The 26779-nt window shown below is 39.4% G+C and overlaps 1 protein-coding gene across 1 annotated transcript; it reads left to right on the top strand.

The window, feature by feature from the left end:
- The first annotated feature begins 309 nt into the window (after nucleotides 1-309).
- myom2b (myomesin 2b) lies at nucleotides 310-25411 on the top strand. Its single transcript, XM_021580965.2, has 36 exons — nucleotides 310-437; nucleotides 2158-2269; nucleotides 3389-3446; nucleotides 3755-3909; nucleotides 4526-4612; nucleotides 6136-6224; nucleotides 6409-6459; nucleotides 7416-7580; nucleotides 7704-7865; nucleotides 8075-8216; nucleotides 8497-8696; nucleotides 8803-8856; nucleotides 9435-9562; nucleotides 9977-10160; nucleotides 10516-10690; nucleotides 10792-10913; nucleotides 11750-11937; nucleotides 12049-12175; nucleotides 12480-12661; nucleotides 12742-12856; nucleotides 13452-13614; nucleotides 13964-14070; nucleotides 14477-14521; nucleotides 14946-15082; nucleotides 15370-15514; nucleotides 15619-15681; nucleotides 16027-16094; nucleotides 16337-16450; nucleotides 20042-20129; nucleotides 20232-20270; nucleotides 20759-20864; nucleotides 21785-21948; nucleotides 23196-23232; nucleotides 23469-23491; nucleotides 23588-23643; nucleotides 24378-25411. The coding sequence occupies exons 2-36, from the start codon at nucleotides 2178-2180 to the stop codon at nucleotides 24831-24833; spliced, it is 4287 nt and encodes a 1428-aa protein (XP_021436640.2). The 5' UTR covers nucleotides 310-437; nucleotides 2158-2177; the 3' UTR covers nucleotides 24834-25411.
- Nucleotides 25412-26779: the final 1368 nt, after the last annotated feature.

Genomic DNA, 26779 nt, shown 5'->3' with positions numbered 1-26779 from the left:
GATTCTGTCTTAAGGTTCCTTCAGTTGAGCATAGAGCTAAGCAATATTATATTAACATAGCCTAAAGCTAATAAATATAAAAACAAATATAGGCTATATGAAAATGATCCTCAATTTCATGTATAGAGTTGAAAAAAATTAAGTATGACATTATTTAAATGATGTAAACTAAACACATTGCAAACTGGATATTGTTTTATGACCTATTCAGTGATCAAAGAATAACTAACACTACGTGATCTGTGCCTAGCCTACTACAAGTAAGAAATTATGTTACGGGTTGATGTAAAAGCTATATATAGTCATATGCCTATCCATAAATGGGATGCAAGAGTTGCTGCACTCTGTGTGGTTAATCTTTGGTTTTCATCAGCCAGTGACTCCCAAGTGGGTTTAGGCTGACCTACCTCTGCTTTGCGCTCGTGTAATCTCTTGGGGTAAGTCATGCCTATTATTTCCTTCCTTTTCAGATTATTGCATTTTTCAGAAAGGTGTTGAATTGAGAGATGCATGCTTGGATCTTGGTTATATCAGAATGTTGAGATTGATTAGTCCAGTTACCTAATTAGGGCCTAGGCTACTGCATAGACCTTGACATAATAAGGATATTATCTAGCAATATTCATTTTAATAGATTTTGGACACAAATGATTGATATGAGAATATTGCTCTGATGGCATGTTGATAAATGGAGGCATCAGCTTACATAGACTTTTAAAATGAATTCTATAAAAAGACAGTTTACTTTGTCTTCTATATGCAGAGAAATGTGGCTCAGGAGTTCAAGTGTCAAGAGGTTGATATTTCTAGTACCTGAATCTCTGATGTTAAGCACTTTTGCTGCACTTGAGAATTAGCTGAACCTGACTGATAAATGAATGAGCGAATAAGATAGAAAAGGAAAAGAATAGAGTCAAAAAGCTGTTATTTGGTTGTAAACCTATTCCAAAACACATTGAGGGGCAATATGCAACTTTGTAGGACTGGGAATTGAACTTTTTCCATGTTCAGAGAACATTTTCAAAGCTACAGTAAGTTTTAAAGTAACTGTCCAGTGAAAATCTCACTAATTAAGTTAGTTAATATTAGTTAATATTCTGTTAACTGACACCCAAATAACGTTGTCCTTTACTCGTATTTGTGGCCAAAGCATACATTGGTGAAAAACACTTCAAAAACTCCACCTCAAACTTGTATCTCAAACAGACTGTTTAAAAAATGCTTGCTATTTCCTCACAGAAAATGATGTCATGTTGGCTCATTGGCTGAGCTGGCCAATCAGCGGTCTACTGATGTGAATATTTTTTATGACCGGTTTACGCCCACACATTTCTGTTGTTGGGCTTCGCCCGGCATCCTTCCAACAAAGAAAAGCTGCTTTTTAATTAACATACTTAACTAAAAAAAAAATTGTAAGGAAAACTATTTCACTCATATTGTAATTAATTATAGGTCATATTTCACAGAAATCTGCAAACACTGGACAGTTACTTTAAACTAAGTTTGGACCTTATTCCCATATTATTTACTGCAATTAAAAATAACTTGCAAGTGCTCAGACTGTTCTTGTGTCTGTTAATATTCAATCTGTTAAAGGCTATATGGTTTTGTATGTTCTTATTTATCACCACATCACCTGTGAATATAGGCTATATTTATCTCCTTCATATGGTCTGAATTATATTTAGATTGCTGTATTGTGAGAATAACTGGTAATAACTGAATTTTCATAGATGAACACTTAAGCCATTAACTAGCTCTAAGCCTCAACCCCCTCACCATCTAATTTAAACCTCCAATGAATTTGCTTTCCATTTCTTCTGCCCATAACTCAGACTCTTCCATTACATAAGAACAGGCCCAATCTTTCTCCCGCAGTGCAGGTTTGATGGAATTCTATCCCCAGTGTCTGTAACCTCACAGGCACTAATACCTAAGACATATAATTTAATGTTGAAGGACATACTGTATCATACTGCATATTGTGCCCTGAAATGCATCAATGGATCAAAGAGCCCGATGCATTGTAGTAATTCTACATTAACATGGTTTGTTGCAATCATCGAGATACAACTATTATACTGTATTTCTATGGTTGCCATTATGTTGCTGTTAGCCAATAGAATACAGTAAGTGTGTTCCTTATTTGAATCACAGGTCATTAAAAGTGATCAACTATGGCTGCGACAGTTGCCAGACACAAGCACGTGCACGTCAGCCATGACTACCACAGTGCACAGTCTAAGGTGGTAGCAAAGCAGTACACAAGGTAAGGAGATGGGCCCATTGGAATCCTATGCTTCATTTGAAACATACTAGTGGTTTGGAAACTGGTGGCCAGATTTACAATTGTTTGCACAGGAGTATAAATTGCACCTGCTATTTACTAGAGTAAGTTAAGCATTTAAACTGTATAGAGCTTATTTAGCATAGTTAGATTAAATGTAAATTAAGACAGTTAACACATTTGTCCCGGTCTTTATTCTCCTCTGAGAATAAAGAACTGGTGTAAATACATCAAGTAAATCTGGCCCTCGGTGTACAGTTTCAAATGGTAGTTAGTGTATTCAGCTGGGCATTTAACAGTGGCTAAGTTTACACCTAGAGAGAGCACTTGTAACCCACTAATAGGTTGGTTCCCTGCTAATTGTCAAATCTCATGTAACTATGCAGCCATCCTATTGCTACTACATCACTGGATCACATTCTCTTCTATAAACTGGGGACACATATGCTTTACTAATTTGTATGATGACTAATTGTCATATTTGTTTGTGTATGATAATAATACCATTAACATTTTCCTCTGTAATACACCTTGGACTGATTTGCCTTTAAAGAAGGGTGTGTTTACTTGTGTTGGTTGACATCAGGAGTAGAGACAGGACACTCATATTAGTTTGCAACATACATTCTATGGATTGTACCCAGTTTCATCTGTGTCATCTCCGATCACGTAATCTATATTACCTGTACACACTTCTATGATCATTCTGTCAGGTATGTATAGACTGATGATTAATCTGCAATAAATAGTACATTAGGTAATTTGCCAAAAAAGGGCATGAGAATACTGTCAACATGATGCTGTTAGAGGTCTTTTGATGCTAACGAAGTGCTCTGTAGCTCTATGACTGCATTTACTCAGCAATAAGCCAATGATTAAAATGCAAATAAGATGCTTACTGTATGTATAGCAAATAATGATTGTTATGGTTAGACTTAACATTGACTTTTTTTTGTGGTGCTTAGTTTTTCACTGTGTTGGGCCTTTCTTATATTAGTTCGTAAATGCTTGTTAACTTAAAGAAAATTAGCTGTTTACACTGTTTTATGTTGACTTTTTGTAAATTATCCTTTAATAACTAAGTTTGTTTTGCTTATATAGCTCTGAAGTGGTGGAGGATGATTATCATCACAAACAAGAAACAAGAATCCAGGGAGTGGTAAGGTCATCTGTCATATTGGGAGATTTCAGCATGTCACCAGAATTAAAGATGTCATTTGAAAAAGATGAGCGAAAATATTATGTATCAGATCTGCACAAGTACACTTTTCACACGTTTGAGCCAAGCCAAACCGTATTGTGCAGGCTCTGATATTTACTTTTTGCATTATCCTGTCTAGCACGGTTCCAGTAACTATGATGGATGCATTACCTGGCCAGGGCAGTACAGGTCGCCTCAGCTTGGCTTGGCTTAGTAGTTTGAATAGGGTATTGAAGAAAAATGTAAAATGTCCACTTTACCTTCAGGTGAGGAAGAAGATGGTTGAGAAGTACGTCCGTGAGGAGTCTATGATCAGGGGCCCTAAGTTCCTGACCACACTCCGATCCCATACCGTTTGGGAGCACACTCCCGTGAAGCTATACTGCACGGTCGAGGGCTACCCAACCCCTTTTGTGAAATGGTGAGGATTCAGACTAAATACAGATGTAGGATCATCATTTGAGCCAGTTTGCTACAGCAGTAAAATAAGGCTGCAGCAACAAGAAATGTGAATTATTATGTGGATAATAATGAATGGACATCAAGTCTGACATTTTTAAACCTAGAATACACTACAAGTTTGCAAGAAAATTCTCAGTTACAAAAGCGTGATCAAATTAAAATCCTACATCTGTGTCCAAAACAGTCATTCAGCAAGTTCAACAGCAGCATTTAGCTGCTTATCTATCGGTGCAGAATGTTATTGTACTGGTGTAGCACAACGGGAGAACTGCTTAATGCTAGTGTTTTTCTTTCATACCCTCTGTTAGATTGAAATAGTGGTCAAAGTTTTACGGATGATTGATGGTGTTAGATTTTAGCTGAGGTTAAGAAGTCAGCATAGCTAATCTTAACCTGTTATGGGCTCTGTAATAATTTTACAGTTTTACACTAAAGGTATACGTCATGACACAGGTACAGACTGCTTATACACAGTCACATCACAATAGTCTGCATACTGTTATTACTTTTTTCCTATGTTACCACAGCCACTTGAAAGACTTCACCTTAACCATTTCTAATTGATTTCTCTCCAGGTATAAAGATGGTGTCAGCATTGACTTATCGTCAATGAAATACAATGTGCAGGACAATGTTGGAATTCATAACCTGGAGATCGTCAAGTAAGTTATTCTCACGGGAGGAAAAACCTGCACAATGGATACACACATTCAGTGATAAAACAATCACAGGTTTTTATGTTATGGGAAATCACAGGTTTTTATATTATTTAGATCCATTTGTCCGGAAAACATTATTCTCTTATGGTAGCTTATCACCCCCATTTAAAAAGTCTTATACAATATCATGACTTTGCTCCTGGACCATCTGAGATTTTCATTGTGGCCTCCCTGCATTTCACTCACAATCACATTGTTTACTGTTAACTTAATTAACACGCAAGTGTTCACAAAAGGGAGGCTTGTGAATGGTGGAGCCGTAGCGGTGGAGCTTTTCCAATTTAGTCCAAAGCCCCCCTGGGCACTGCCCTCGTCTTGAGGACTCATCAGCTGTTCATAGAAAAGTGCTGAGCTCTTTGTCATTTGATCCTGGAGCTCCTTAAAGAGCACTGTATACGCTCGCTGTCAGTGTCAGGAGCACCAACGCTAAATCGCACCTTAAGTCTCAAAGCTCTTTTTGCCTCTCCAAATCAAAGTGAAGGGTTTCAATAAAGAAATGCCACTCTGTGTTCTCCCTGGGTTCAAACTCTTTCACACTCAAAGAAAACAACCATGGTTTGGAAATAGTCAGGGAAAGTGAGCATGGACAGCTTTAAAATGGCATATACGGGGTCAATGTCTTATATCTGTCACTATTCTCAACCTCCTCTCTCCTTGCAGCTTTAGATGTTTGCCATTCATGTCTTAGAGCCTCTCATGAATATCTCATGAATAATTCATGCGATTGTTTTTTTCCCCTGCATAGCATTATTCTCCTGTCTTAAGTTCCAAACATTTGATAATATCTGACCTTGAGTGTGTGGTTATATTGTAGAGGTCAAAATAAGAGACCCTTGGGGTGGAAGGTACTATAGCCTTGCGGGTAGAAGCATTGGGCCAGTAACCGAAAGGTTGCTGGATCGAATTCCCAAGCTGACAAGGTAAAAAGCTGTTGTTCTACCCCTGAGCAAGACAGTTAACCTGCTGTTCCCCAGGCGCTGATGACGTGGATGTCGATTAAGGCAGCCCCCCGCACCTCTCTGATTCAGAGGGGTTGGGTTAAATGCAGAAGACACATTTCAGTTGAATGCATTCAGTTGTACAACTGACTAGGTATCCCCCTTTCCCTTTCCTTTCCCTTACAAGCTAGAAAATTATGTATATTTGCAGTATTCATTTACTGTGCTTTCATAAAGTCATAGCACCATTTCAAATGAGGATCATGGCTTGATATTTCCCAGTAATCATTTTGTCAACAGCAATTTGCATAATCTGCATAATTTGTTATCCTTTGAAAGTTTACCATCCTGTAAATTCAACTCAGGAAATTATGTTTGGTGGTTAGTCAATTAATCAAAGTCCCACATACAAAAATATACCCACACAAACTATAGATGGAGACAAAGTCTAAGCCTTAGGTATTGCTGAGATGGTTTTATGTGTTCATGTACATTATCAACAATGTATTATTCTGGTATTCCCTATAGGTGTGAAACCGATGACACTGCGCAGTACACTGCTGTAGCTAGTAACATTCATGGACAGGTCTCTACTCAGGCCTCTGTCATTGTCAAGAGTAAGTTTGGCAAAGCAAACATACAGTATATAAGTTTTGTTAAAGGATTGATTTTTATGATATGGCTTATTTAAATGATAACGCTATGTTTATATACTTGATTTATTCCACAATACAATATTATAGTGTAATGTATTTTGTTGTTTTGTAGTGATTGTACGTGTATAATATGTCTGTTTTGCAGGATTCAGAGAAGAAGGGCATTTATCTTCCTATGCATGGCTTCCTTACACATGTAAGTCCACCCAACACCACTGTCCTGTGCATTCTTCCTGATACATTTATCCTCTGAGGAGATCTTGACCACTGTTGAGTCAAATCCAGTAACTGGGGATTGTTTGAATATGGCAACATTCTTCTTGCGTTGCAAGGATGTAGCCTACATATACATTTTTTTTATACTATTGTGAGAGACAAACAAACTACTGCTACATATAGAAATGTTTATACTATTGTGAGAGACAAACAAACTACTGTAGATCAAAATCAAATCAAATGTATTTGTCACATACACATGGTTAGCAGATGTTAATGCGAGTGTAGCGAAATGCTTGTGCTTCTAGTTCCGACAATGCAGTAATAACCAACGAGTAATCTAACCTTACAATTCCAAAGTGACTACCTTATACACACAAGTGTAAAGGGATAAAGAATATGTACATAAAGATATATGAATGAGTGATGGTACAGAACGGCATAGGCAAGATGCAGTAGATGGTATCGAGTACAGTATATACATATGAGATGAGTAATGTAGGGTATGTAAACAAAGTGGCATAGTTTAAAGTGGCTAGTGATACATGTTTTACATAAAGATGCAGTAGATGATATAGAGTACAGTATATACATATACATATGAGATGAGTAATGTAGGGTATATCAACTCAAACATGCATTCTCAACATATGAAAATAATGTTCGTTTTTATTTATCCCTGTAAGAATCGACAGAGACATTATCTGATGAAACCTCTATACTAATCACAACATAAATTGCACCTTTGCATGGATAATAAAAAAAAATAAAAAAAACACGAAGTCTTCCAAATAATTCAGTGCTTTCTCTCTTTTAAAGTGTATGTAATTATATACATCATTGCAGAATATACTTCTGATCATGGTCATCTATAATTATATTACTAAAATAGAGTCATAATACTGTAAGTGTATCCTGTTTTACTATCTTTTGCAGTTCCCATGTTGCCAGAGATCAAATACACCAAGATCAACATCACCTTCCTGGAGACTTTTGGCTCGGTCTTTGGAACAGAAGGAGACACGGTCACATTGGCAGCCACAATGAACATTAGCCCCAACCTAGCCAATCTGCAGCCTGAAGCTCAATGGTTCAGAGATGGTAACACATTTTCTCTTACAATCATAACTGCTTTCAATAACAGCCGATTTACAAGACCATTTGAGTAACTTCAGCCACGGACAGTTCCTCACTTTTAATATTGGCGTTTTTGTTTTGTTTTAGATCATCGGCTGTCAGACTCCAAGTGGGTGAAGATAGAGTCTGGTAGAGGCGAGTCCAAGCTGACCCTGCTTCACCTGAACAAGGATGATGAGGGCGTCTACACTCTCCGTATGGTGACAAAGGGGGGAGATGCTGCGCACAGTGCATTCGTCTCCTGTGCTGGTAAGAAATCTGCTAACTTTGAGAATTGTATACCACCTCTGTGTGTACCAGCAATTCATCTACTTTGAAAACTAGTATGAGCCATATTCTTCTATTTTTCAAAAAGCTCTTTGATCCTTGAATAATTCTGTTCACAGGGCATTTCAAATATAGCGTGATGTACTTTGACAGACTGTGATGATGTGACTTGCTTTGTGTCCCTATGCCAGATGGTCCACCCCCAGTACCTGGGTCTCCAGGTGCCCCTATGGACATCAAGATCCATGACGCCAACAGAGATTATGTCATCGTGTCCTGGAAGCCTCCCAACACCACTACTGAAGGCCCCATTATTGGATACTTTGTAGATAGGTAACGGAAGGTGTTAAAATGGGAATCAAATGTGAATATATCCAGCTACTTTTTCCCGCTACTTTTCCCCTGATGCCATTACCTGACCAGGAAAAACTCCAGGCCCTCGTTATATACATTCTGGTAGTTTTTTTTCTTAAAATCACATATCATTCTAGGCCGAAAATGGGAGGCAAAACTGTAAATTACAAGCTATAATCTCCCACCACTGTTCGTAGCTTGTGACAGGATAATGTAGCTACATATTGGAGATGTACCAATTTTCCTCAATTTTTTGCAGATGCGAAACTGGAACTGAAAATTGGGTGCAGTGCAACGACTCCCCCATTAAGATCTGTAAATACCCTGTGCCTGGCCTTTTTGAGGGCCACTCCTATTACTTCCGTGTGCGGGCGATAAACTCAAAAGGCATCAGCAAGCCCTCCAGAATGTCTGACCCCATTGCCGCCCTGGACCCAACTGAATTTGAAAGACTCCATGGTAATGTGAGGATGAATTCGTAAACTTTAACTTGTCTTGTGAGGTCATGTATTCCCTAGAATCAAATTAATGTATATCATTTTCTGTTTTTATCTTTGTTTGACAGCCATCAAGTTGGGTGGTAAACTTGACGTTGTAACTTACTACGATGACGTTGAAGGTACTAAATGGTTTTCTATGATGTATGGGGGTCCTTGATGTATTGATGATGTATTGACGTTCTTCTAAGCAGTCATGCTATTACTTTTTTAGGCTTATTTCTTTATTCTTCATCAGTGTCAGTAGCACAAAGAAGAATAATGAGGGTAAACTACCCATTTAGAATATTGAGATATCATTAGCCCCTCACATTGTACCATGTCTTCCATCTGTATAATAAAACACCAATAACAACTGTCACATTTCACATTTTCTTTTCACGATTCTCCCGTCTCAATAATTAGCAATAATTATACAGCCTAAATTTGGGCTCATGAGAGAGCTGCTGATTAGTTTTTGATGAGAATTCCATCAGGATGCTAAGATCCAACCATCTGTGGCACCTTCTTCAGACTGAATGTAACACATCTATACTAGCAACAGATCCATGTGCATAGACAGGCTAGAGAAAAAATCTTCAGTACTACAATTTCATAACCTTGAAAACATTTGTTATTGTGGCAATATTTTTGTCAACTCGGGGGACTGTTCCCACTTGGGAAAAAGACAGTAAATCTCTGTGATGTCTTGTGTCCGTAGACGAGAAGAAGGTGCCAGGAACCCCCTCAAAGTTGCATGCCCCAGAGACCGACCGAACATATGTTGTCCTCAGCTGGAAACCTGCCCCCTATCACGGCCGGGCCCCAGTGTGGTACTATATTGAGAAGGTTGGTCTCTCACTGTTCTCCCCCAGGTTTATTTTTTTCCCACACATTTCAACATGGAATTGATAGATTTGTGTCCACTAAAACAGGGTTCTCAAAGTGGGGTCTGTGGCCAGATCTTAAAATATTAAAAAAATACAAATGTTTCATTTATTTTTAGGATTATTACTAACAAGAACAGATTTTTTGTGATTATGAGGTCAGCGGGCACAACAAGTTTGAGAAACTCTGCTCTAAAACAGATGGAATCTTTCTTAAGATGCGTTCAATAGTATAATTGAGGGCAAAAATATTCAGGTTCACCACCCGAATGAATAGCTGAAGTCAGCAAAATGAATTGGGGTTCTATCTTTCTCTCCATTTCATTTGCCTGTTGAACAGGGTGTAAATCTTGTTTTTGGGGTTCTACCATCACAGTGCCTAGCTGAGACCGGTGCGTGGCAGAGGGTGAACACTCAGGTGCCTGTGAGATCTCCTCGTTATGCCGTGTTTGACTTGGCTGAGGGAAAACAGTACTTGTTCCGTGTACTGGCTGCAAACATGTACGGCAGCAGTGAAGCCTCTGAGCCTACTGAGCCCATTCAGACTCAAGAGCTGCGTGGTAAGAGGGTCCTCTTCAATGGCTTTATAGCTATCTCTTAGAGTCCTCCCCAAGGTTGTGCACAAGTATTCTCTCTAAAAGTCAAACTCCCTGCAAATCACAGAAATAGTCATGGGTGGAATTTGAAAAAATGTAAAAAGTAATTCATTTTGTAGATTTTGCTAAGAAATAATAGTCCTTCAATTAAAGTAAGTAGATAGTTGACATTTTCCCCTAGACATTAACCCTGTTAATCTACTGTAGGTGAACCCTCCGCTTCTGGTTAAATGGTTGCCACAAGGGAGACTGACACGTCTCTTGTTATCCAATGGGTTGAACTTAAGGAGCCTAACCATGCCCTGTTGATCTACTATAGGTGTCCCCTCCGCTCCTGGTCAGGTGGTTGCCACAAGGCAAACTGACACATCTCTTGTTATCCAATGGGCTGAACCCAAGGAGCCTAATAACCTTATTGGCTACTACATCGATGTCTGTGTAAAAGGCTCCAAGGACTGGGATTCAGCTAACCACAAGCCTCACAAGAGCAACAAGTATGTATTCAGTCATAGACTTATTATTTGAAGAGTGTGATTTCATTCATCATAATATGTTGACATTTTACTTCATCTGCTATTTTTGATTTTTTGATTAGATTTGTGGTTCAAGGCCTGACCACTGGTGAGACGTATGTCTTCCGTGTGCAAGCCATCAATGAGCTGGGTCTTAGTGATGAATCACAGGAGTCGTCCCCCCTCTCTGTCAAAGCTGCCCTCAGTGAGTATGCACACACACACATGCACACACACACACACACACACACACACACACGCACACGCACATGCGCACAGGCACACGCACAGGATATAATTGTCATTAGTCAAGGTTCCAACCAGGCGTAAAAAGTACTGGGTTCAATCTGGCAGTAGCAAAAGTAACAGCAGAAGAAAAATGCAAATACACGATTTTAGCGACCCACTGTGCTTAGCTGGAGACTCTTTTCTCTGTGAATGATCATAGTGATTCAATTGTAGCAAGGTTATCAAGACTGTTTAACAAGTCTGTTGGTAGCTGTCCAGAAGTATGACAAACAAAGACATCTAACTTTGATGCCTTAAATTGGCCGAATATCTAAAATCAATGTCTCCAATAAAAGAGGACCATTATCCTTCCAATTCAAAAGTTTCAGCAGGACAGACTGGGAGCCTATTTGATTTAGCCAATCGTCATGTACCTTTCTCGTCCAAATAATGTGAATAATTTAGGCAATATGAGTCAAAAACCAACCATTGGCTCAGAGTTCCTTTGGGACATTCAACCAACAACTGCAGATTGTTTCATCACACCATACATATTTAAACTCATTTATTGGTGATACTCCAAACTATGTGGATGGCAGTATTTTGTAGTTTGTAGTGAACAATGATCATATCTAACATGCTAGTTTACTCCATGATGAATTAAGATTGATGTATTATACAGTGGATACGGAAAGTATGCACTGTATACATGCTACTTAAAGCCTGCACAACCAGTATTTCACCAGGAGTTAGGGACCCCTGCTATATTTCCACCATGATACATGTTTAGAAACCTTTAAACTCTGTTTGCAGCGATTCCCTCTGCTCCATATGACATTGCTCTGCTCGCTTGTGATGGAGAGTCCATGGTTCTGAACTGGAAGCGGCCCGTCCACTCTGGTGGCTCTCCGGTGGCTGAATACTACATCAACAAACGCAGGCACGGAGAACACACATGGAGAGAGGTCAACATCCCACCCATCAAAGAGAGGCTGTTCAAGGTATAAATCTGATTGACCTTAGTCAAATAAAAATGCTGTTACAGTTAGGATCATTATGAATCTATTATGCAGTGATTCTAACAGTTTTAATACTTTGCCTATCAACTACAGGTTGAACATCTGAGTGCAGGTGCAGTCTATGAGTTCATGGTTTATGGTGGAAGTCTTGCTGGTCTTGGTGCCCCCTCTGCCCCTAGCAAGGCTTTCCACTGTGATGCCTGGACCATGCCAGAGCCAGGTACAGTACCGAAAACCTCTCTGAAACAAGTTGATATTTTAAAGATGAAACAAAGTGTGCATAGTTCAAAGAAGCGAATGCCATTTTACATGCAAATACTGTTGCATATTTAAACCGCAATGCATATCTCATCCTTTTAATGTGATAATGAATTCTGGAAGAGGTGCATTCAAGCTTATCGGCAGTGCCACTTCCAACATCAATCATTAAGATAGCAGCACATACACATTACACAGTCTGACCTCTATACTCTGTGTGTCTGACTTAAAGTAATTTTCTACATTTACTGCACTCTGAATTTCAGGACCAGCTTATGACATGACCTTCTGCGAGATCCGTGATGACTCTGTGGTGGTGGAGTGGAAGGCTCCCGTCTACACCGGCGCCAGCCCAATCACAGGCTACTTTGTGGACTTTGCCAAGAAAGGCTCAGATGAATGGCACTGTTCCAATGAGAGCCATGCTGTCAGTCACCGCTACCACAAGGTACAGAGTATTCCTAGAATACCTATGAGTTATGACAATGTACCCTGTCTGGCACATTTTACAGTACTTGTTGTTTTCAGGTGACTGGGCTGGAAGCCGGAGTGTCATATGTGTTCAGAGTGCGTGCGGCGAACTCTGAAGGTGCCGGCAAGCCTTCCTTGGCTTCTAACCCTGTGGTTGCCAAAGCAGTGGAAGGTACTGTTGGACAGACACAATTCCCGATGCTGAGCTTCAATGTGGCTTAGTACAGAGCAGCATTCATTCAGTGCGTTCCACAGAGAATGTTTATTTGGGTCAGGATTCCCATTAAAATGGGAGTTAGATTAGCTGAAATGTAGAAGAGTAACACCACGAAGTGTGGGGTACACTAGACAGGGATGTTGAGGAGGGGCCTAGGGAGGGGTTGTCTGTTCTTCTGTTGATAAGGAACATTGGGAGGACGTGGGAGGAGAGAAAAATATATGACTCATATGGAGCTCTGTAAAGTGGTTGGAATGAGAGCATCAGGCAACCAGCAGAGAGCAGTGTTGTATTCTGCAGGGACCTCAGTAACTCAAGCACTGGGTGAGATCAGGGAAAAGTCATTCTCACAATTCTTTCGATATTAATTCAACAGAGGATGCAGAACATACAGACACAAATACACTGTGGACATATAATGAACATACTACGCTAGCACAGTATGACTGCACCTAAACACCCATCTCTAGGACATGCTGTACTTGCAATGCCAGATTTTTTTTATTGCTGTTGCCTGTCAACTTCACTATTTGCTTTGTCAATCCAAAAGGTGCCCAGGAGATGACCTGCACAGTGGACAAAGAGTCAGGTGACATCATCCTGTCATTTGAAAGCTGTCAAATTACGGAGAGCTCCCACTTTGTGTGGAAGAAATTCTACAAGGAAATCACTGACTTCTCTAAGGAAATTGTCATCAAAACAGAGGGCAGCACGTAAGCTATGCACAAAACTTGTCAATAGATCAAATATATTTTATCTAAATAAAACTTCTCAGTAGTGATTCGGAAATGTGTAATAGGTAGCAGGTAGCCAAGTGGTTAGAGCGTTGGGCCAGTAACCGAAAGGTTGCTAGATCGAATACCCGACTATCAAGGTAAAAATCGGTCGTTCTGCCTCCTGAACAAGGCAGTTAACCCACTGTTCCCAGGCCGTCATTGTAAATAAGAATTTGTTCTTGACTGACTTAACTAGTTAAATAAAAAAGATATACTTCTATTGATGTGCTAAATATCTCCTCAACCCTATATTCAATGGTGTGTCTTTTCTTTTATTACATTCTAGCTCCAAGCTTATTTTCAAGCACCCTGACCAGGGGGATGTGGGTTGCTTCTCTGTTTCTGTAACTAACACGGATGGTGTTTCTGCCAGCCATGAAATCCATGCCGAAGGTAGGCCCTGGGTGGGGAGTGGATCACAAATAGGAGGTTACTTATTTATAACCCTCATTCTGGACATATCATGGTATAAAATACATTTTGTCCATACATGCATGCCTACTGTACTAGTACATCTAAATCAACACAACAACACTTCATTATACGGCAGACAATAATGGCACCCATCACAGTCATTCATAAATATGATATGATCTAGTGATACAGTACATGCATGTCTGGTCTTGTGCAGTGCAGATAACTGTTACTGTGGAAGTATACGATGACGTTTCATGTAGAAGGGCTTTGCTGTGAAGGAAGCTGTTTGGCTGTTTGGCTGTTTCCTGAAATCAATTTGCGAAACAGATATTGGATCATTGGAATACTGAAATGCATTTCCCCTTATTTACCTCTATTACAGAGCTGGAGAAAATGCTGGCAAAGAGCTATGGTATCAGACACCCGGGTAGGTTTTGTTTGGATTTATTCAATATGGATTTTTTTATTTTCAATCTCATTCATTCTGGTCCCCATCAAATTATATTTTGGAATACACAGCTCAGGGTAAAAAGAAGATTACATTTTTGGGGATTTGGCTTGAATAATCTGCATATACTGTATGGGCGTGTGCGTCGTTGTAGACTGGTGATGAGGTAAGATCTGTGTAAACCACATAAAGGAGACAACTGTTAATCCCAGAAAATAGTTTTTCAGCCCTTGCTCCATCAACTTTTTAGCATGTGGTTCATCACAGCATTTTCTAATTTCTGAGGAGGAAAATGTATACCTGTTGAACAAATGACATTTCTTTCATGAGCAAATGTCATTTCTGTCACAAAACGTACCTCTATTTGCATCACCTTCTTCCTCCCTTTATCCTGCTTCCACAGTGATCCCTTTAAAGACTCAACTGGCCTACAAGATTCTGGAGCGTGGTCGCATGTGCTTCTGGCTGCAGGCGGAGCACATCTCCTCTGCTGTCACCTACAAGTTCTTTGGTAACAACAAGGAGCTCTCAGCAAATGATGTACGAGTCACTTCCTTATTCCTGTCAACACTAAACTGACACATTGTCTCTGGTCAAAAGTCAAGCACTATACAGGTGTCATTTCAGACACAACATGCACAGACAATTTTTGTTGTTGTCTTTGAACTAGACATTCTACTCTCATCACGATGTATGGCATGAATAGCCTTTTTAAGCCAAGACTAGAGTAGATCACAGAACATAACCACATTATTGGATTCGCAAAATTCCCTCAGTAAAGTCCTCTCCTGTAAACTTTCTTGGTGTCTTCTTCTCTGTGTTCTCAGCCAAATCATGCGAGTCACAACGTGGAGACTGGTATCATTGAGTTTGTGCTGGATCATTTCACAGAGGATAGCGAGGGTACCTTTACTGTTCAGATCGAGGATGGCAAAGCCAGAGGCCAGTCCTCTCTGGTGCTAATTGGAGATGGTGAGAGCCTGTCTGCTGTGGGGGAGTTGTTGTGCTCGAATACAGGGTAGGGCTCCATGAGGTATCCGGGATTTATCCCATGTTTCACTTTGTTTGGGTTGTAGATTTCAAGGCAGCTCTTGCAGACGCAGAACACCAAAGGAGCGAGTACATCAGAGTGAAAGAAGGTAAAAGTAAAAAATGTGTGAAATTAATTTGAGTAATATTTGAATGAAATATTAATTTCAAACATCCAGTACACTAAGATGATGATTAGGTATCATAATGAATTATTAAGGTTCACATTATTTATGGCAACCACACACTGTTATCTCACCTGCAAATCCATAAGCCACCCATTGTTACAAGGATATTACAAGGAAGGATATTACACGGATACAAGGATGTTATTAGCGAAACAATGCATTCAAATCTGACCTTTTTGACCCCTCTCCCCCTCCCTCCAAATCCCTCCTCCACCTCTCTCCCTCACATCCCCCTCTCCCACTTTCTGTCTATTGCACTATTTCCAGGCCCCCACTTCAGTGAGTTTTTGTCAGTCCATGTTGGGGACGACTGTTCTGTTGCACTCATCTGCAAGGTAATTAAACATTCACCTTAAGTACAATTAGATTAGACCAAGCGATTAAATTGAAATTATGGCGTGAGTTATCGCTAATGCCAACCTAAACGACAAACACAGTCAGTATGATTCAGTTTAGTCATTGTTCCCCTCTGTTGAGAGGCATGATGACAGATGGTGTTGTTGTAGTGCAGTCATGCCTCTTTGTTTGGGCTGGTCCACCTCTCTGCGGGTAACGGGTCTATTGTTTCATAATGCAGGTGGACAATCTGAAGAAAGAAACAGCGCTGCACTGGTTCAAGGATGACGTTGAGATTACCCCTGAAGGGCCAGCCAGTCTGGCATCTGGAGCCTGCAAGTTTCCTATTTCCCTGGTAATTTTATCACATAAACACACAGATTGAACAAACTACATATAATAGCAGTTGTTATTTGGACAATAGGCAGAAGCACAATGGAGTGTCTTGAGACCCTGCAGTTTTAATAATAGGCTACAGTGAAGGACCTTACCGTCTGAATTCCAGTTAAACTGGGTTAGGTGCATTCATACTATGACCTCCATTGCTGGAAATCTCAAGGCAGCCATTGAAGAGTTCTATGGCTTTCCATATCATCAGCAAACATCTAGACACAATCAGGCCAAGCAAGAGTCAGACATCTTTGTCGCTAGTGCTACAATATATCGCTGTTGTTGAAGGAGGGTATTATCCGCCTACACGCTCATGCAGTCAGTTCCTAGGGGAACGGTTGGCTTTATACAATAAGACAAGACAAAAACACAGCCACCAAAACATTTGGTGATCATGTAAGAGAAGTCAGAGAAGCGGACACTGATGCAGTCAAGGCGCGTTTTGACTCTCGGTCATAGGAACACCAGCCATTTATAGGAAACAAGAGGAATAACCCTGAGGGGAAGAAGACGAACGCCTCTTTCCTCAGTAGAGCACCGCTGTCATAGTAACCAGTCACATCCAATGATGTCATTATACATAATCACACCCTGCAATCTTGCTTTCTCACTCATACTATGTCCCAACAAAGCTATGAGATGGAAAATGAATACTCTGATCCTGTGCTTGACATACAGTCGCATGTTTGATATTGCTCATCAAGTGGCCACATGTACAGTGCCTTCAGAAAGTATTCATACCCCCTGACTTATTCCACATTTTGTTGTGTTACAGTCAAAATGTATTAAATTGATTTTCTTTCTCACTCAACAACCTACAATTCCCAATAATGATAAAGTGTAAACATGTTTTTCAAAATGTTTGAAAATTTATTGAAAATGAAATACAGAAATATATAATTTACATAAGTATTCACACCCCTGAGTCAATACATGTTAGAATCACCTTTGGCAGCGATTACAGTTGTGAGTCTTTCTCGGTAAGTCTCTGTATTGTACAGTATTTGCACATTATTCTGTTTAAAATGTTTCAAGCTCTGTCAAGTTGGATGTTAATCATTGCTAGACAGCCATTTTCAAGTCTTGCCACAGATATTCAAGACGATTTAAGTTAAAAACCAACTAAACCACTCAGGAACATTTTATGTCGTCTTGGTAAGCAACTCCAGCGTATATTTGGACTTGTGTTTTAAGTTATTACCCTGCTAAAGGGTGAATTTGTCTCCCAGTGACTAGAATGCTATTTTACAGTAAACAAATTGACAGACTTTCAGCAAGCTTATAGTGAAGGACATTAAACAAGCACAGCACTTACACAAATGGCTGATGATTTGTTTAGTGAAATGTATTTTTAAAAGATTGTGGTGGCTGTTTTATTAGACTTCAGTGCGGCTTTTGACATTATCGATCATAGTCTGCTGCTGGAAAAGTGTTCTATAATGGAAGCCTGTCCAACATAATCCAGGTAGATTCAGGAATCACAGGCCCCTTCCTTATTTCAATCTTTACTAATGACATGCCACTGACTTTGAGTAAACTCAGAGTGTCTATGTATGCGGATGACAATACTATACACTACTACAGCAACTGAAATGACTGAAACCCTTAACAAAGAGCTGCAGTTAGTTTCAGAATGGGTGGCATGGAATAAGTTAGTCAAAAAGATTTCAAAAACTTAAAGCATTGTGTTTGGGACAAATCCTTCACTAAACCCTAGACCTCAACTAAATCTTGTAATAAATAATGTGGAAATTGAGCATGATGTGGTGACTAAACTGCTTGGAGTAACCCTGGATTGTAAACTGTCATGGTCAAAACATATTGATACAACAGTAACTAAGAAGGGGAGAAGTCTGTCCATAATAAAGCGCTGCTTTACCTTCTTAACAGCACTAACAAGGAAGGTCCTACAGGCTCTAGTTTTGTCGCATCTGGACTACTGTTCAGTCGTTTGGTTAGGTGCCACAAAGAGGGACTTAGGAAAATTGCAATTAGCTCAGAACAAGGCAGCACGGCTGGCCCTTGGATGTACACAGAGAGCAAACATTAATAATAAGCATGTCAATCTCTCGTGGCTGAAAGTGGCTGAGAGATTGACTTCATCACTACTTGTGTTTGTGTGAGGTATTGACGTGTTGAAAGCACGAGCTGTCTGTTTAAACGACTAGCACACAGCTCAGACACCCATGCATACCCCACAAGACTTGCCACCAGATGTCTCTTCACAGTCCCCAAGTCCAGAACAGACTACGGGAGGCGCACAGTACTACATAGAGCCATGACTACATGGAACTCTATTCCACATCAGGTAACTGATGCAAGAAGTAGAATCAGATTTAAAAAACTGAAAAAAATACACCTTATGGGGGCTGTGAAGCAACACAAACATAGGCGTAGACACATGCATGCACACACATGATAACATGCACACTATACACATACATACACATGTCTAGTCCTTGCCGATGACAAGCATACCCATAACATGATGCAGCCACCACCATGCTAGAAAATATAAAGAGTGGTAATCAGTGATGTGTTGTGTTCGATTTGCCCTAAACATAACACTTTGTATTCAGGACATAAAGTTAATTTCTTTGCCACATTTTTTTGCAGTTTTACTTTAGTGCTTTATTGCAAACAGGATGCATATTTTGGAATATTTGTATTCTGTACAGGCTTCCTTCTTTTCACCCTTCATTTAGGTTAGTATTGTGGAGTAACTACAATGTTGTTGATCCATCCTCAGTTTTCTCCTATCACAGCCATTATACTCTGTAATTGTTTTAAAGTCACCATTGGCCTCATGGTGAAATCCCTGAGTGGTTTCCTTCCTCTCCAGTGACGGAGTTAGGAAGGACACCTGTATGCTAGTTGTGACTGGGTGTACTGATACACCATCCAAAGTGTAATTCATAAATTCACCATGCTCAAAGGGATTTTCAGTGTCTGCTTTTTTCATTTTTACCCATCTACCAATAGGAGCCATTCTTTGTGAGGCATTGGAAAACCTCCCTGGTCTTTGTGGTTGAATCTGTGTTGTAAATTCACTACTCGACTGAGGGAACTTACAGATAATTGTATGTGTGGTGTACAGAGATGGAGTAGTCATTCAAAAATCATGTTAAGTGAGTCAATTCAATTTATGTGAATTGTTAAGCAAAAATGTACTCCTGAACTTATTTAGGCTTGCCATAACAAAGGGGTTGAATACTTATTGACATTTCAGCTTTTCATTTCTCATAAAAAAATGACACAATCTCAATTAAATCTATTTTCAATTCAGACTGAAACACAACAAAATGTGGAAAAAGTCAAGGTGTGTGATTACTTTCTGAAGTCAATGTAAGTCCCAGAAGAGCTGAGAAAATGATATGAAATTGGGACAATTGTTTTCAATTATATGAACAGGAAATTACAAAGTTAAAAAAATCATTCTCAATGTAATGCAGCTAATGTAGCTTACATGGTCTCTGCTACTATTGCAGAGGGTGGGCCTATTGACTGCATTCTATTTTGATCCCTGAAATTGTGCTTTGTTTTATATCCAACCTAGTTCTCCAAGGCTTCTACTGGCATTTACAAAGCTACCATCAGTGATGACAGAGGAAAGGATCAGTCCCAAATTGAAATATCCGGCCATGGTAAATATTAATATGAAAACTATATTATGTTGCATCTGAAATATTGTCTTACTGTAAACATACTTTGAACATCATTTTGTTTTATCAACATCTCTCTTACAGCCTTTGATGAAATAATCGAGAAGCTTTCTAAACTTGCTGGTAGGTATTAATATCTTCTTGATTGTCACTTCTCTTTTGAGTATTAAAACAAATTTGTTATCAGTTTATTTTGCTTGTTATTCAACCAGTGCAAGAAATCAGTTAGACTCACAATCGTTATATTGCAGATAATTTGTTCCTCACACAGTTGTGGTTTTTCTCAGTGCAGCTAAATCAGTACAGCACAACTAATGAGGAGGATTGCACAGCCATTGGGCATATCAAGGGTCCTGTTACTCCACCCTCATGAACTGGGCTGCAAGTAACATCTGTACTGTACCTGTCATCCTAGCCAGAAGTCATATCTCCATTACGGCATTTATTGCACTGATTCCGATTCCCAGCACCGGCCAACCAATTAGTAAACCACAGCAAATAACCAAGTTGTATATATCTAAGAAGATATGTTAGCTTAAGAGAAGTATAGAATATAAATGTCAGCATATGTACACTAAAGAATGCATGGTTTTTCCTTTTTTTCTCTCCAGGATCCTCTGCAGCAGAGCTGGCAATTCACTGCACGGCAACAGGCATTCAGCTCCACTGCCACATGAAATACTACACAGAGGAGATGAAAATCCATTGGCTGCATGCGTAAGCAAAGTTTTTTTGGGGGGTGCTTTTTTATTCAATTATGCAGATAATTAGAAATTATGGAAATGTTTATGGAAATAGAATCCGCACAAGGTTTTATTCCAAGGCTTAACATGAGCCAGGCATGTAAACATGATTTGAGATTATTATAAAAAGGTGGTTATTGAAAAGGAGTGACACAAAAGGGAGACGAGAGACTGCCTCTCTTCACACACTATCATATTTACAATTTTCCCAAATGGAAACAATTATACAGGCCTACTGTACCTAGCAGAATAGCTACAGGGTAAAAAAAAAAAAAAAAACACTCCCTCAGGCTTGTGGGAAGTCATTGGTTACAGCAGCTTGTGTAAGGCAAACCAGTTTCAGCTAAACCATGCGTGGGTCTTCTAATCCCTGTATGAACATTTTGAAGTAGCTGCTTCGGGTCTTTACTTTCTTCCAGTGTGCATGGCACTGACAGGGGGAGCATGTTTCAGCATGGCAACAATTTCACACACAATGAATGAACAAAGCCTACCATTTCCCATAATTCCTCACACATTTCAGCTGGGCAAATTTCAGGACCTCCCTGACTGCCAAGAGGGCAATGGTACATAAATAAGATAATGATGATGCTCAAATGGTCCAGCACAGCAATTGTAGCGGGTCAATATTTGACAAACTACTAGAAAGTTACACCTATTATGCGAGAAATCTGGACATTTGACTATTTTCATTAGAATCAATCACAATTTCATATGATGTTTTTTTTATGTTCTCCTAATAAATTCCTCATTGAGCTACCTGTGAACTTCAGTTGATACCATGTTTCATTGACTGCTCTTTGAGTTAACCAGTAGGGACCTTCTCAATCCAACACAATGGATTCCAAAAACAATACTTATGCTCCATCGGTTCCTCCCCTTTTACCCTTTCAGGGAAAGTAAACTCTCTCACTCTGAGAAGGTGCATATTGGAGGTACCCCTGCCATGGCCATTATGGAGATCCTTGAACCCACAGAAAAGGATAAGGGTCTGTACCACATCCAGATAATAGATACGGAGAACACCTACAGTCGCACCATTGACCTTTCTGGAGATGGTAAGTCAGACGATATCTGATATTGAGTATGTATGTTGTTGTGCTTGTATTGTACTTGTACAATACAACTTTAACAACCTACTTCTCAGTCTTGCAAATAGCATAATAAATTAATTCAAAGAGTGATATTAGCAGATTCAGCATGTATGAACCTCAATGACAATACCAGGATAATGGTAACCTGGAAATGATAAACCTGATAAATTAAGTTAAACATTTTTTTAAAAAATATTCACATGCATTTGTAGTTGTCTTCATTAGTTTGTGTACATAACATCTTAATATGTGTACATAACATTTTAGTATGTGTACATAACATTTTAGTATGTGTACATAACATCTTAATATGTGTACATAACATTTTAGTATGTGTACATAACATTTTAGTATGTGTACATAACATTTTAGTATGTGTACATAACATCTTAATATGTGTACATAACATTTTAGTATGTGTACATAACATCTTAATATGTGTACATAACATTTTAGTATGTGTACATAACATTTTAGTATGTGTACATAACATCTTAGTACATGTACATAACATCTGAATGTAAAAAAAACAGAGGTTGTATATTATTACCATTGCTCTGGCAGTATATCAATGAGGTGGAGTCTTCAGTTGGACCACAGTAATGAGATCACTGCACATCTTTATTAAAATGACCAACTACTTAACACTGTTGCAGTTTTTGCACATCATCTCTAACTATTGCCCACACGGCTGTTGTCCTGCCACAGTCTTAGACTAACCCATGTCCAGTCTCACACTGTTGTTTTGCAGATTTCTACATTTATAATTAAAAGGGCATCTCTGCAGCTGGGTACACAGAAGCAAGCTGCATATTTAGGCAAATCCGGGGGACGAAATAACAGGAACAGCAATATTAAAGGTGCAATCCTGGCTCATACTTCAGTTAGTCAACATACTGTTTGATGGCAAACATAATCAAGGGCTGGTCCCTGACAGGTCATGCGATTTTGTGGTCTGGAAACAGTAATGAGTGAGGGAGGATGAGCTATTTCAGGCAAAACAGAACAACATTACAATATTGAGGTATGATATGTCTCTGCCACACTGCTGTTGTGTCTCCAAGACAAGTAGCAGTAAGTACAGCAACAAAAAGAAAGAAAGAAAGTAGGCTACTCCATCTATACTTCAAAATTGGTTTCGTATGGTGTAACATTAATGAAACATTATGAGAAGCCCAACTGTAGCCTCTCTTTTCTTTCTTCGTTCACAGCCTACGATAAAGCCTTTGCGGAATTCACAACACTAAAGTAAGATATTCACGTCATAATTCTGTTCAGTGTTCATTTCATGCACATATATGTAGGGCATCAGTACTGTATAAATGCAACGTTCCTACAGCTAAAATGCAGCTCGTATTCCTACATAGTGTTAATGTATTTGGCAAAGCAGAACATGTGGACGGAGTCAGTCTTGGGGTGAAATATAGCAAGCCTCACTGTGCTAATGAACTCACTAACAATGCCATTCTTCTATTGTTTTCCAGAGAGGAAGCATATGCTGAAGCCAGTGAGTACCTTCTCTTGTCATAATGCTAGATTGTGGCTCTGTGGGAAATCTTTTGATTCAGACAATTTTGTGATTATATGATATCTACATTTTTAGATCGTGGCAAAGTGCTGGGCGGTCTGCCTGATGTTGTTACCATCATGGAGAAGAAGGTAATTAACATTTTATTTTGTGATTGAATACAATTATGGGAATATATTTAACGCTAGAACAGGTAACCAGACATGATTTAACACATTGGGAAAGTCAGTGTCAACTATCATAACCAGGTGGATGCAGCTGATGTCTATGCTCCAAATTTCCATTCAATCTGGAGAGCCTTCTGATTGAGACAACTGTAGCCTATAGGTGCATTATATACCGCCCTAGAAAATCTCCCATAAGGCGAAGATTGTGCAGATATATTGCCTTTTACAGCACCTCATGTCTGGTTTCACACAGCATATTACATATTGTGGGGTAAGAATAAACTGGGGTCCTTATGAAACAAATACAGTGTGATGTATGTGCTAGGAGTATTCTGTACACATGTCATAGAGGTATATGGTTTACATAATGGCAGAATAGAGCTACTTGTAAAGGTCAATGTAACCGGCACGTCTCTCCAAAGTGACTACACACGCTTGTTTGTAGTGTGATTGGTTATTTCACTTTGATGCTACAAGAGGGGATTTTTCCAGCGGATTGAGAAACATGCTCATCTCAGTAAAGCAAAGACAAGAGACTAGGGAAATAGGACATGATAAACATAGTAAACTCTGATTAAATTAAAGAACAGTACTGCTTATGTGAGAACAACACGAGCAACATTCTATGTTCTTCTGTTATATCTGTGTTGGTAACCAAGGTCTTTCCATTCCTTCAATTCCTTTGTCCCGCTTGGTAGACCCTGAGTTTGACCTGCACAGTGTGCGGAGACCCAAAACCTCAAGTCACCTGGTTCAAAAATGGTGCAGAGGTGTATCCCGATGACCAGTACTTGGTGTCCCTCGAGTCCGGAAAGTTTGCCAGTCTCACCATCAAAGGTGTTTCCCTGGAAAACTCTGGCAGGTACACCATGACGGTGCAGAACAAATATGGAGGAGAGTCTGTGGATATCGTTGTGAGCATCTACAAGCATGGTGATACGATTCCTCAGGCTAAACCAACTCTAACGCCCAAGTCGATTATCCCACCTAAACGTCCTATTGAGATCCCAGGTCCCAAGGTTGTCACTCCTTCCCCAGCCCTTGCTCATGTCTCTTCTCCAGCCGGTGCCAAGTCCCCCACCCCTCCTAGGGGACTTAAGTCCCCCACCCCAGCTCGTGGCATGAAGTCCCCTACCCCAACAAAGAGAAAGTAAACAACAAAAGCATTTCAATTCCAAAGTGAGAAAGGAAAATAAAAAGTGATTAATCTGTTAGCATGAGTCATCAAATAGAAAGTTATTTAACAGTAGATATCTGTCATTTTTCACTGAAGATGCAGTTGAGCTCCCTTACTCTTTTTCTTCTTATGATAGAGCCAATGTCTCGGAGAGAAAGAAAGGGGCTTTGGGAGCGGGAAGCCAAGAGATATTTAGTGTGTTGGAAGTTGTGCCACAAAAAACAGAGAGTTTGTCACCAATGTTTACAAAGCTGAATGAGCCTTCCAATGAACTTGGCTGTGTCTCCCTTGAGGCGCTTTGGTGAAAAATGACCAGCTTTGATGTTTAGTTTATTAAATCTCTGTTTTAAAAGCTGCATTTTCAATTAGCTGGTGGAATCTTGAGGTATTGGCTCTCCCTACGGATGGATAACCCCAAAGTGCTGGACCTCCACTTAGCCCATAGTGGCAGGTGTGGCATTTCTAGTCACTGCCCCAAATAAATCATGTTACCATCCTCGCCGCTGTGTGTCTCCCCCTGCTTTTGTGTTAAAATAAAAAAGAGCCAAAATCACTTCCCACTGTGTCGTCCCTGAGCTGTTTACTGTTGGGTTCCAGCGCAAACTCACCCAAGGTGTCCGAATGCGGTCACAATGTAAAATATGTAAGCAATTAGAGTGGCTACAGGCATATCTGAATCGCATCAGCACTTTTCACAGCCTCTTTGCCCACTCTCATTTTCAAATCAACAAATCACTTCATGTATGGCTGTTTGCACAATGCAAACTTGCCACCAGATTCACCACTGTTCATTGGGAGTTGTAAGTAAAGTATTTCCACAAGGATATCATTAATATACACAAACACACGTCTACTTTTGATGGGAAAGGAAATAACTGTATTCATGTTGCATTCTCCTAACCTAATTGAGTGCGTTCAATTCACAAAGCCAAATATGAGACATGTCAAGCACAAGCCAATTAACTATTTGCGTCATACACTTTCTGGGTAGTTGATAAACTGTTTCAGCTTGATACACTTCAAAGCCCTAGTCCTTGAAGTAATTTTGCAACGTCACAGTTTTTCCTCATTTCACTGATAAACTGTCTCTAGTAATCATTACACTGTAGTTGGGATTTGATTGGAATAATTCAAATGAAGGAAAATGGTCTTATTTAGCTTTTGAAATAATTATAAATGTAAATGTAATTAAATCATACATATTTAATCACTGAAAATAATTGTCTATATAAATCATCGTTTTCAATAGCAACTTATATCAATCAATTATGTAAATATTGGTTCTAGTTCCCATCTATCTCTCAACAGTCATCCCCTGAAAAATGTTCATACATATGGATTATTGCTACTTTTCAAACAGGCTCTAAATGGAAAAGCTATAGAGCTGCATTTGTAACCCCCCATCAATAGCCTAAATGCGCATTTCAACTCAAATACAGTATAATATTGGAGCCATTCCTTGAAATGCAGTTTTGAACACGTATCCCATTTCCTCTGACCACATGGTGGCACTGGTGCTTCATACAGACACCTCCCCTGTACAACCACTAAACCCGATGGGAGCCACCAGTCACTGAATCATGTGGCTTACTTTTACACATCGATTTGCTGTGGGAGGATGAATCACAAAACTACATTGTGGACAAAATACCACCCCAAATACACACAAAAGCAAGGAATTTATCTACTTACTGCTCCCAAAGGGGCTATTCAACAAATATGAAGATAAGAACATGGCTGAAAAATGAGGATATTCAGTGCTAATAAATTAGACATTTCTACATTTGGAATAGTTCTAATATCTCCAAGGTATATTCAACAGAAACAATCATCAACCACAAGTGATTGCTGACCAATAATACTGTAATATAGAAATGATCTATTATAATTGTAGGTCTCACTTTATTCTGTATGGTTCTGCTT

The sequence above is a fragment of the Oncorhynchus mykiss genome, chromosome 23, assembly GCF_013265735.2.
Source record: "Oncorhynchus mykiss isolate Arlee chromosome 23, USDA_OmykA_1.1, whole genome shotgun sequence".
Classification (NCBI taxonomy): domain Eukaryota; kingdom Metazoa; phylum Chordata; class Actinopteri; order Salmoniformes; family Salmonidae; genus Oncorhynchus; species Oncorhynchus mykiss.
The sequence above is the reverse complement of the archived record's forward strand: the minus strand, read 5'-3'. Positions and strand labels throughout refer to the sequence as shown.